Raw genomic sequence first — 13,326 nt, 5'->3', positions numbered from 1 at the left:
TTAGGGCTAAAACATCAGTCTGCTTTTTTTTTTCTGTGTAATCTAATTGCAGTTGCCTGCCTGCCTGCCAGTGTGTGTGTCAGGCTCACAGCGTATACTGTGCCCACTTGCCCAGTGCCACCACTCATATCTGGTGTCACAATAGCTTGCATTTAAAAAAAAACAAAAACTTTTTTGACTGTAATATAATAGCAGTCAGTTTCCTTCACACGTGTGCGTTTCAGGGCCTGCCAAGGCACAGTGTCACACCAGTGCAACTCATATCTGGTGTAACAGTAGTGTACATTAAAAAAAAAAAACTATAAATTTGACTGTGAAATAATAGCAGTCAGTTTCCTTCACACGTGTGCGTTTCAGGGCCTGCCAGGGCACAGTGTCACACCAGTGCAACTCGTATCTGGTGTAACAGTAGTGTACATTTAAAAAATAAATACAATTTTGACTGTAATAGATTGAAAAGCAGTTAGTTGTCTGCAAGTGTGTGTGTCAGGCCTACAGCGTCTACTCTGCCAACCTCTGCCACTGCACAGTGCCACTCATATCTGGTCTCACAGTAGCTTGCACGCATAGTACCACTAATCCAAAAAAAAATGACAGGCATAGGCAAACCACCCCGCAGGGGCCGTCGTGGTCGTGGTGCTGTGATTCCCTTTTGCCCTAGAATAATGCCCAGTGTTCAGAGGCCACGTACCCTGAACTCGAAAAGTTCTGAGGACATAGTTGACTGGCTAACACAGGACACCCAATCTTCTACAACTTCCGCTCGGAACCTTGACACACCATCCTCCTCCAGCTTAGCTTTGGGCACCTCTCAAGTTACCACTCGCCCGCCTGCCGCCACCACCAACACTAGCACCACAGCCGCTTCACTTGATCTGTCAGAGGAGTTATTTACACATCAGTTGGAAGAAATGAGTGATGCGCAACCGTTATTGCCAGAGGATGTAGATAACAGGGATATGTCTCAGTCAGGCAGCATTACACACATGGACGTACGGTGTGATGATGATGATGTTGTACCCGCTGCTGCTTCCTTTGCTGAGTTGTCAGATACAAGTGAAGCGGTTAATGATGATGATGCGTCCATGGATGTCATGTGCATGCCCGCTCGGCAAGAAGAAGAACAGGGCGAAAGTTCAGATGGGGAGACAGAGAGGAGGAGGAGACGAGTTAGAAGCAGGGGAAGGTTGTCGCAAGGAGCTAGTGGCACAGTCAGACAGCATGCATCGGCACCCGGGGTCAGCCAGACAGCACGCCAATCAACGCATGCTGTTGCCACCACCAGAATGCCGTCATTGCAGAGCTCAGCAGTGTGGCATTTTTTTGGTGTGTCTGCATCTGACAACAGCGATGCCATTTGCAACCTGTGCCAAAAGAAACTGAGTCGTGGGAAGTCCAACACCCACCTAGGTACAACTGCTTTGCGAAGGCACAACACATGAGTACAAGCAGCACACAAACTCAAAGCCGCCATCCTCCTCCTGGTCCAGCATCTTCAGCCACGTCAACCACTGCTGTCATCCTTGCCGCCTCTCAACCATCCGCCACTCCGTCTCTCGCCTTGAGCAGTTCCTGCTCTTCTGCCCACAGTCAGGTGTCTGTCAAGGACATGTTTGAGCGTAAGAAGCCAATGTCACAAAGTCACCCCCTTGCCCGGCATCTGACAGCTGGCTTGTCTGAACTCTTAGCCCGCCAGCTTTTACCATACAAGCTTGTGGAGTCTGAGGCGTTCAAAACATTTGTAGCTATTGGGACACCGCAGTGGAAGGTAATCCAAAAGGCAATCCCAACCTGTACTCAATTGTGCAAAAGGAAGTAATGGCATGTCTGGCACACAGTGTTGGGGCAAGGGTCCATCTGACCACTGATACCTGGTCTGCAAAGCATGGTCAGGGCAGGTATATCACCTACACTGCGCATTGGGTAAACCTGCTGACGGCTGCCAAGCATGGAATGCGTGGCTCTGCAGAGGAGTTGGTGACACCGCTACGACTTGCAGGCAGGCCTGCTGCCACCTCCTCTACTCCTCCTACTCTATCCTCTTCGATAACCTCCTCGGCTGATTCCTCTTCTGCTGCTGCGTCTTGCTCCACATCAACGGCACCCCCCCAGCTCCCCAGGTACTATTCCACATCCTGGATACGGCAGTATCACGCCGTCTTGTGTTTGACTTGCTTGAAAGCAGAGAGTCACACCGGACAAGCACTCCTGTTGTGTTGGTGGTGGCGGCAGGCGGGTGAGTGGTATCTTGAGAGGTGCCCGAAGCTAAGCTGGAGGAGGATGGTGCGTCAAGGTTCCGAGCGGAAGCTGTAGAAGATTGGGTGTCCTGTGTTAGCCAGTCAACTATGTCCTCAGAACTTTTCAAGTTCAGGTTACGTGGCCTCTGAAAACTGGGCATTATTCTAGGGCAAAAGGGAATCACAGCACCACGACCACGTGGGGTGGCTTGCCTATGCCTGTCATTTTGTTTTGGATTAGTGGTACTATGCATGCAAGCTACTGTGAGACCAGATATGAGTGGCACTGTGCAGTGGCAGAGGTTGACAGAGTACATGCTGTAGGCCTGACACACCCGCTTGAAGACAACTAACTGCTATTCAATCTATAACAGTAAAAAAAGTTTTTGTGTTTTTAAATGCACGCTATTGTGACACCAGATATAAGTGGCAATGTGCACTGGCAGAGGTTGGCAGAGTAGACGTTGTAGGCCTGACACAACTGCTTGAAGACAACTAACTACTATTCAATCTATAACAGTGAAAAAAGTTTTGGGGTTTTTAAATGCACGCTATTGTGAGACCAGATATGAGTGGCACTGTGCAGTGGCAGAGGTTGGCAGAGTACACGCTGTAGGCCTGACACACACTCTTGAAGACAACTAAATGCTATTCAATCTATAACAGTGTAAAAAAAAATTGGGGTTTTAAATGCACGCTATTGTGACACCAGATATGAGTGGCAATGTGCACTGGCAGAGGTTGGCAGAGTACACGCTGTAGGCCTGACACCCGCTTGAAGACAACTAACTGCTATTCAATCTATAACAGTGAAAAAAGTTTTGGGGTTTTTATATGCAAGCTATTGTGACACCAGATATGAGTGGCATTGTGCACTGGCAGAGGTTGGCAGAGTACACGCTGTAGGCCTGACACCCGCTTGCAGACAACTAACTGCTTGTCGATCTATAACAGTGAAAAAAGTGTTTTGGTTTTTCAATGCAAACTATTGCGACACCAGATAAGAGTGGCACTGTGCACTGGCAGAGGTTGGCAGAGTACACACTGTAGGCCTGACACACACTTATGAAGGACACTGACTGCTATTATATTACAGTCAAAAAAGTTTTTTGGTTTTTAAATGCATGCTATTGTGACACCAGAAAGAGTGGCAATGTGCACTGGCAGAGGTTGGCAGAGTAGATGCTGTAGGCCTGACACACCCGCTTGAAGTCAACTAACTGCTATTCAATCTATAACAGTGAAAAAAGTTTTGGGGTTTTTAAATGCACGCTATTGTGACACCAGATAAGAGTGGCAATGTGCACTGGCAGAGGTTGGCAGCGTAGACGCTGTAGGCCTGACACACCCGCTTGAAGACAACTAACTGCTATTCAATCTATAACAGTGAAAAAAGTTTTGGGGTTTTTAAATGCACGCTATTGTGACACCAGATATTAGTGGCACTGTGCACTGGCAGAGGTTGGCAGAGTACACGCTGTAGGCCTGACACCCGCTTGCAGACAACTAACTGCTATTCAATCTATAACAGTGAAAAAAGTTTTTGGGTTTTTAAATGCACGCTATTGTGACACCAGATATGAATGGCACTGTGCACTGGCAGAGGGTGGCAGAGTACACGCTGTAGGCCTGACACCCGCTTGCAGACAACTAACTGCTGGTCAATCTATAACAGTGAAAAAAGTTTTTTGTTTTTTAAATGCAATCTATTGCGCCACCAGATAAGAGTGGCACTGTGCACTGGCAGAGGTTGGCAGAGTACACGCTGTAGGCCTGACACACACTTATGAAGGACACTGACTGCTATTATATTACAGTCAAAAAAGTGTTTTGGTTTTTAAATGCATGCTATTGTGACACCAGATAAGAGTGGCAATGTGCACTGGCAGAGGTTGGCAGAGTAGATGCTGTAGGCCTGACACACCCGCTTGAAGTCAACTAACTGCTATTCAATCTATAACAGTGAAAAAAGTTTTGGGGTTTTTAAATGCACGCTATTGTGACACCAGATAAGAGTGGCAATGTGCACTGGCAGAGGTTGGCAGCGTAGACGCTGTAGGCCTGACACACCCGCTTGAAGACAACTAACTGCTATTCAATCTATAACAGTGAAAAAAGTTTTGGGGTTTTTAAATGCATGCTATTGTGACACCAGATATTAGTGGCACTGTGCACTGGCAGAGGTTGGCAGAGTACACGCTGTAGGCCTGACACCCGCTTGCAGACAACTAACTGCTATTCAATCTATAACAGTGAAAAAAGTTTTTGGGTTTTTAAATGCAAACTATTGCGACACCAGAAAAGAGTGGCACTGTGCACTGGCAGAGGTTGGCAGAGTACACGCTGTAGGCCTGACACACACTTATGAAGGGCACTGACTGCTATTATATTACAGTCAAAAAGTTTTTTGTTTTTAAATGCAAGCTATTGTGACACCAGATATAAGTGGCACTGTGCACTGGCAGAGGTTGGCAGAGTACACACTGTAGGCCTGACACCCGCTTGAAGGACACTGACTGCTATTAGATTACAGTCAAAAATGTTTTGTTTTGTTTTTAAATGCAAGCTATTGTGACACCAGATATGAGTGGCACTGTGCACTGGCAGAGGTTGGGCAGAGTACACGCTGTAGGCCTGACACACACTTATGAAGGACACTGACTGCAATTATATTACAGTCAAAAACGTTTTTGTTTTAAAATGCAAACTATTGTGACACCAGATATGAGTGGCACTGTGCACTGGCAGAGGTTGGCAGAGTACACGCTGTAGGCCTGACACACACTTATGAAGGACACTGACTGCAATTATATTACAGTCAAAAAAATGTTTTTTGTTTTTAAATGCAAGCTATTGTGACACCAGATATGAGTGGCACTGTGCACTGGCAGAGGTTGGGCAGAGTACACGCTGTAGGCCTGACACCTGCTTGCAGACAACTAACTGCTATTCAATCTATAACAGTGAAAAAAGTTTCGGGGTTTTTAAATGCAATCTATTGCGACACCAGATATGAGTGGCACTGTGCACTGGCAGAGGCTGGCAGAGTACACGCTGTAGGCCTTACACCCGCTTGAAGGACACTGACTGCTATTAGATTACAGTCAAAAACTTTTTTTGTTTTTAAATGCACGCTATTGTGACACCAGATATGAGTGGCAATGTGCACTGGCAGAGGTTGGCAGAGTACACGCTGTAGGCCTGACACACAGACGCTTGCAGACAACTAACTGCTATTCAATCTATTACAGTGAAATTTTTTTTGTTTCTAAATGCAAGCTATTGTGACACCAGATATGAGTGGTGGCACTGGGCAAGTGAGCACAGTATCCACTGTGAGCCTGACACAGAAGCTGGCAGGCAGGCAACTACAATTAGATTACAGAGGAACAAAAGCAGACTGATGTTCTAGCCCTAAAAAGGCTTTTTGGGGTTCTGTCCTTACAGCAGAGATCAGATGAGTCCTTCAGGACTTTAGTGGACACTGAATACACTAGCCTAGCTATCAATTTCCCTATCAAATCAGCAGCAGCTACACTGTCCCTCCTCTCACTAAGAATGCAGCTTCACAATGAATGTAAAATGGATGCTGTACAGGAGGTGGGATGGTCTGGAAGGGAGCGTCTGCTGCTGATTGGCTGGAATGTGTCTGCTGACTGTGAGGCACAGGGTCAAAGTTTACTCAATGATGACGAATAGGGGGCAGATCGAATCGTGCATATGTTCGCCCGCCGTGGCGAACGCGAACACGCTATGTTCGCCAGGAACTATTCGCCAGCGAACCGCTCGGTACATCACTACTTAACACACCTTATAATAATGCAGAGAGAGGCAATGCAGAGAGAGGAGTCAGAAGAAGAGGAGTCAGAGGAGGAAGGTGGCTTTGAGGAGGTGGAAGACCAAACACAGCAGGCGTCCCAGGGGGCTTGTTGTCACCTTTCGGGGACCCTTGGTGTTGTACGTGGCTGGGTGGAGGAAGAGACCTTCAATGACATCAGTGAGGACAAGGAACGGGACATGGCTAGCTTGGTATCCAACCTTGTGCAAATGGGGAGTTTGCGGATGTGCAAATGGACTGTTTGCGGTTGTTTGCGGTGCGTTAAACTGGGAGTTTGGTCTGTCACTGTGAAGCGGGCATAACCCTTACACTACCTGATCAATACAACATCATACCTGATGTTTTAAAGCACGTTATTCCAAACAATTTAGGAATGTTAGGTGATTTATGCCTTTTATGGATTAAAACCAGACTCTGCATCAACTATGTAATTTTCCATGGGAGTTTTGCCATGGATTCCCCTCCGGCATGCCACAGTCCAGGTGTTAGTCCCCTTGAAACAACTTTTCCATCACTATTGTGGCCAGAAAGAGTCCCTGTGGGTTTTAAAATTCGCCTGCCTATTGAAATCTATGGCGGTTCGCCCGGTTCGTCCGTTCGTGAACATTTGCGGAAATTCGCGTTCGCTATTCGCGAACGGAAAATTTTATGTTCGCGACATCTCTCTTGTGCATATATTATGTGGTGTATATATGATAATTCTCCTTTTCTGCTGTACATTCAACACTAGTGAGACTAGGCACATGTTCTTACTAGGCAAGAACCACTAGTCAAACGAACCCTATCAGTGCCACAGTAGAGAGCACCCGGATTCATCATTAGAGATGCTGTCCCCTGTGGTACTGAAAGTTAATGGGACACTGTAGTCACTAGAACAACTACAGCTTAATGAAGTGGTTCTGGTGTCTATAGCCTGTCCCTGCAGGCTTTTTAATGTAAAGCTGCCTTTTCGGTGAAGTGTGCAGCACTGATGTTCAGCGTCTCCAGGCTGCGCATGATTCAACGCACCTCTATAAGGAGATGCTGATTGGGGCAGCACTACGGTTTGCTGCACATGTGCAATAGACTCCCAATGCTTTCCTATGGAAAAGCATTGGATTGGCTGAGATCGTCAAGTTTGATGATCTCAGCCAATGTGGTAAAGGCGGGGCCAGCCGCAAGGAAACCTGCACGGAGCTGCAAGAAGGTGAGTAAAATCACTTTTTACTTTCCTGACAAGGGGGCCTCTGATACCTAAACATTGCTTTCAGACCTATAGTGACAGGAATACATGTTTGTATTCCTGTCACTGTAGTGTTCCTTTAAATAAGTTGTACATGCTGAGTGGCGTGTAATAACAGTGAGCCCAACAACCAATATGCACACTCCAATAGAAAAAAAAAGTAAAACGCCTGGCATCTGCCTGAACCACAGTAATACCCTGAGTGAGTCTCTATGAGTGGCCAGTGTGCTGTGAGGTGAAGAAGAAAATGTTAATGTGGACACAGGAAATGCCCTCCTTGGCCCAAAAGGATTTATTCCATTAAAGATTAACCACATCTAGTTAATTTCCTGGGCCCTTAAATTGACGACTCTCTCCTCCCAGATGGCTCAGGGTCCCCAATCAGGGAGTAATTATATCAATGGATAAAATTAGAACAAAGTGATTCTTCCAAGAAAGGACCTACCATGCATTTTATTGCTTTCAATAAAATCTTCGTCTTCTTTATTGACGCTGTTGGGAACCTTGGCAAATGTTTGAATGTTTTCATCCAGGTACCAGGATTGATTTTCATCAAAAATCATAAAAAGGAGTGGGAATTCCAAATGTGACCTTTCCAGAGGTTGATTGTTGAAAGATGATTGCTTGCAAATCAGAAGAGCACCAATCAAACCACTATACGTATCCTGAGAATGTACAAAAACTACATTTTGTTATTGAAAATATTATTCAAAATCTGCATTTCTTCCTTACACTTACTTTAAGAATTGATTGCAATTTTTTTTAACTAACACTTTATCAAAATAAAAAAGTTCGGGTTCATACCGAACATTACGATTTTTTGGACCCCCGAACCCGAGCCCGGACATTTCAGTAACAGTTTGATTTCGAGTTCGGTGTTAATGATTTAAGTTTTTTTAAACCGTGCCCCCCTCCCGAGCCCCCACTCATGACGTGCGAGTGGGGGCTTTTAATCTAAAGGGGGGGACCTATTGCCTAAAGTAAAATAATGGGAGGACACCTATTGTCCTCCCCCCCCGGCCCCAACCCCTGAGCGGCAGGTGGGGGCCCTAAATAAAAATTGGGGGGGGGGGGGACCTAATGTCCTCCCACCTGGCCCCCACCCCTGAGCAGCGGGTGGGGGTCCTAAATAAAAATGTAACCCCCCCACCCAGGTGACTAGGAGTCCCCAAACCCCTAGTCTACCCCCCCCAAAAAAATTAACCCCTACCTACCCACCTCACCCTAAAAATAATGAAGAGGGGACCTTTAACTAAGTACCTGTAAAAATAAAATAAAACTTACCATTTGATGTTTTCTTTCTTCTAAAAACTTATTTTTTCAGCCCCAAAGAAGGCCAAATAAAAATCCATAATTACCGACGCACATAAAAAAAACAACAAAATAAAACGAGCGCAAAAAAAATCCATCTTTACCATAGAGGTCTCTGCGCAGACTGAGCTCTGCAGGGCAGGGGAAGGTTTATAAAGCCTTGTCCTGCCCTGCAATTAGGCTCAGAGCACTCTGATTGGTGGGTTTAAGCCATCAATCAGAGTGCTCTGACAGGTAAATGAAGAGACTGACAGGTAAGTCTCTACATTTACCTGTCACAGCACTCTGATTGGTTGGCTTGAAATCCACCAATCAGAGTGCTCTGTGTCATTTTACACAGCGTGGGAAAGTTCTTTGGAATTTTCCCATGCTGTGTAATTTGACTCATAACACTCTGATTGGTGGATTAAGTAACCAATCAGAGTGTTATGAGGTAGGGACCGAGGAGGGGGGGGGGGCAATAGGTCCCCCCTTTAGATTAAAAGCCCCCACTCGCACGTCACGAGTATGGGCTCGGGAGTTGGGCACGGTTTAAAAAAAATTAAATCATTAAATCGCTGAACACTGAACTCGAACCCGAACTGTTACTGAAATGACCGGGCTCGGGTTCGGGGTAAAAAATTCCTAATGTTCAGTACGAACCCGAACTTTACAGTTCTGGTTCGCTCAATTCTAATTATAACCACCTTCCTAATATCATGTAGGTCCTCCTGCCAAAACAGCTCTGATATGTTGAGGCATGGACTCCATAAGACCTCTGAACATGTCCTGTGGTATCTGTCCAACACACCTTATTTCTATTGTAAAAATACTCTTGGTACTGTATTATTCCTGCAACAAGAACTTTATCATAATTTACTATTAAGTAAAACTGGATGGCTCTCTCATTTACTGTTCCCATACAAATTATATATTGTTTTTTTCAGGACAAGAAGGGCTTTCTTTAAATACCATTATTTGTATCATGTCATATAATACACTTAAAAAAATAAAAACTTAAAAAATCTTTTACTCATCTACAAAAGCTAATGAAAAAAATGCTAAATAGATTCAAAATGTTGTATTGAGTTTAAAAACACCCAGTGTTTACATGCTTTTTTTTTTTTATGCAAGTTATAGGACTATAAGTACAAGTAGGCCATTGCTGTTTCAAAATATATATTTTAACAATTTATCAATAGTGACATTGTAACACTGCTATCTGTCATAAATCTCTGCAAATCACACCTCACATGTACATATTTTTTTAAAGTAGACAACCAAGGGTATTCAATACGGGGTATGTCCAGTCATTTTTAGCAGCCACTTAGTCACAAACACTGGCCAAAGTTAACATTTATATTTGTTTGTGTGTTAAAAATGCAAAAAACTATTATGAACGCTAGCTTTGGCCAGTGGCTACTAAAAAGACTGAACATACCCCATTTGCAATACCTTGGGTTGTCTTCTTTTGCAAATGGTATGCCATCATGGGGGTAATTCGCATTCCTGGGCTACCATATGCTCTCAAAGGCAACATAACCAATCTGGCAAATTTCAATGTGAAAAATTAGAAAATCAAGCCTTATATTTGACCCTATAACTTTCAAAAACACTAAAAACCTGTACATGGAGGGTACTGTTATACTCAGGAGACTTCGCTGAACACAAATATTAGTGTTTCAAAACAGTAAAATGTATCACAACAATGATATCATCAGTGAAAGTGCCATTTGTGTTAAAAATGAAAAAAAAAAATTTTCACTGACAATATCATCGCTGTGTTATGTTTTACTGTTTTGAAACACTAATATTTGTGTTCAGCAAAGTCTCCCGAGTAAAACAGTACTCCCATGTACAGGTTTTAGGGTGTCCTGGAAAGTTACAGGGTTAAATATAGTGCAAATATAGAGCAAATTCAATTCTCTGGACTTTCTGCCTGGGTTGTCAGACAGGTCCCCCAAATTGCAATCAATCAAATTACTTAATTATGTTTAAATATGACTTAAATATCCACATAGAATTTAAATATATTTATATATATATTAAAAGACTACATGTATATTTATGAAATTATTTATGTAATTATGTATAGGGACATATAAATATGTGTGTGTATATATATATTTGTGCTCGGAATTTAAATACGTAATGGATAGTAACTGTGAGCAAAGTTGGTTGTGGTGTGCCGAAACCAACGTACGAGTGGGCCTGTAAATAAAAGAGGGCCCACCAAGGAGAATGTAATTATAACAGGGTGTAGGTGGGTGGGGACAATCAGCTGAACGGCAGAGGTGAGTAGGGGCTGGGAGTTTAAGTAGGGGACTTACTCCTCCCACAAATTCAGGCGTCCACAAGTTCAGTCCTTTTAACTTGTTCTCGGAATTTAAATACGTAATGGATAGTAACTGTGAGCAAAGTTGGTTGTGGTGTGCCGAAACCAACGTACGAGTGGGCCTGTAAATAAAAGAGGGCAAAAAGATATATTCGAGAAATACACACTTTATTGCATTTTTTACAAGACCAAGTTCCTGAAAGCTTGGTGAAGCTCTTTCTCCGGCTGTGGAATATATGCAGTATATATGGAGGATTTCCACCGCCCCAGTCTCTTGATGATATGAACCGGTGTGTTGGTGCTAGAGGCTGCAGAGGCGGCTCCTATACAGAAGGAGTGCCCGGAGAATGCAGTCGGGTTGTGTCCGAACTTAGATAATAGAGTTCTGATATGAACCATCAATTTTGCTGTAGTTAACGGGTGCCCTTGTAGTGTTAAGAGCGGAGAGTCCGGTAGGTGACCGTGCAGAGTTGACCGTAGGTGGTCTAGTACTTTTACCGGACACCAGGCATTATCAGTAGGGAAGAGAGGGATTATAGTAGGGTGTAGTGACCGGTTGGTTTTAGTTGTAGGGATCGAAAGTAGGTAGTGATCCTCTATTTTAGTGAGATGTGATATTTTAAGACTTAGCTTGATATCTCCTTGACAAATTACGGTGAACTCTCTGGGTCTGAGAAAACCGTAGAAAGCGAGATATATGGCAGATTTGATCACCGTATTAGTGCCGATGTCGAATGGGGCTGTGTCAAGGAGATTGCTAAGTGACCTGAAGATAGGCCCATCTATAGGTAATCTAATGGAAGTGAGTGGAGGTGAAACCTTTGATATGCCTTTCAAAACCTTTTTGATGGGGTATGAAGACAGGAAAGGAGTGTTGTTAGGAAAATAGGTGAGGCTGTGGTGCTGGACCCCCGTGAGATAAAGTTTAATGGTGTTGTGAGATAGTTTAAGGTGTAGGGGCAAAAAGAGGCAAAAGCCACCATGGTTTGAATAGAGAAGTCACCTTGTAAACCGAACTCTGCAGTGAATTTATTAAATATATTAAGTGCCCTATTGTAAGTGATAGCCGTGTTTGGTGATAATGCTTGGTGAGTGAGTGCTCTAGCGTGGTTCAAGAGTGTGCTTAATCCAGGATTAGTTCGTGGAACCGTGGTGTCCTGGATGGTTGTAAGTGAGCCGTTGGGAGTGCCTGAGAGAATGCCTGAAATTGAGAACGAGAAAGAGCGTCAGCGGCCGTGTTGTGAATACCCGGGATGTGAAAACAAACTAAGTGAAACTGGCCGGATGCTGTCAACCAGGTCAGCGAATCAGCCGCATGATGGTCAGGGAAGATGATCGCCCTTTGTTAACGATTTCGCAAGCTGCCGAGTTATCTGAGTAGCATTTGACTGCCTTGCCAGACCAGAGATGACCCCGTGTGTGTGCGGCCGCCACAATGGGATAAATTTCAAATAGTGCTGAGGTCTCTCTGAATCCTGGCAAGGCATCCGTATCAATGGCCCCTGAACCAGTGGTTCCCGAAGATGGCTGCAAAACCGGTATTGGCTGCTGCATCTGTGTGGATGATGGGTGAAGAGGTGGAGAGAGGGGGGATAAACATGGAGATTCCATTCCAGTCCTTCAAAAACTTCCCCCACATAGCTAAGTCAGCCTTGGCGTGGTGGTCCAAAGAAACTGTGCCAGAGTCTGGAACTCCGTGCATCAGGCAAAGAAGTCTGGATATGAAAGATCTTCCCTGCGGAATGATGCGCATGACGAAGTTCAGGGATCCGAGAAGGGACTGAAGTTCCTTCCTAGTGCAAACATCATTCCGCAGGAACACGTCTATCTCCCCTCTCAAACGTGCCAGTTTGTCGTGAGGGAGGCTAGCTCTGAGGTTAACCGAGTCCAGTTCTATCCCCAGAAAGGTCAATTTAGTTGTGGGGCCTATAGTTTTGGCTGGGGACAAAGGGACTCCAAGTGTGGCAAATAGTGCAGTAGTGCTTTTGATTGCTGTGGGTGATGGTGACCCTGGCTCTATAAGTAAAAAGTAGTCGTGGTAGTGGATAACGGAGTGACACCTGGTGATGTTCAGAAGCAGCCAGCATAATGATTCTGCGAAAATGTCGAACAGTTTGGGGCTGCTACGAGAACCGAAAGTGAGTCGTGTAGAGAAGTAGTATTTCCCACGCCATTTAATACTGTGTAAGTGCCAGAGTGAGGGGTGCATGGGCAGTAATTTAAAAGCGTTTGTAATGTCCGTTTTGTTAAGCCAGGGTCGGTTACCAGATGATATGATGGACTGTATGGCGTCGTCGATGGTTACGTATTGAAGTGAAAATTCGTCTGCTGGAATGAGTGCGTTTATGCTAGGAACAAAAGAGGAGTGTGGTGCCGATAAATCAATAATTAGACGTTTTTTATT

The 13,326-nt window shown here is 44.6% G+C and overlaps 1 protein-coding gene across 1 annotated transcript in view; it reads right to left on the bottom strand.

Moving 5' to 3' along the window:
• Positions 1-13,326, bottom strand: part of LOC134586726 (ceruloplasmin-like) — a 142,823-nt gene that overhangs the window by 4,958 nt on the left and 124,539 nt on the right. The window contains 1 exon segment of the mRNA XM_063442482.1: positions 7,743-7,962. Coding sequence (XP_063298552.1) covers positions 7,743-7,962 — 220 coding nt within the window.

The sequence above is a fragment of the Pelobates fuscus genome, chromosome 2 (genome assembly GCF_036172605.1).
Source record: "Pelobates fuscus isolate aPelFus1 chromosome 2, aPelFus1.pri, whole genome shotgun sequence".
In the NCBI taxonomy this organism is placed as follows: Eukaryota; Metazoa; Chordata; class Amphibia; order Anura; family Pelobatidae; genus Pelobates; species Pelobates fuscus.
Note: the sequence above shows the minus strand (reverse complement) of the source record. Positions and strands in the feature narration are given on the sequence as shown.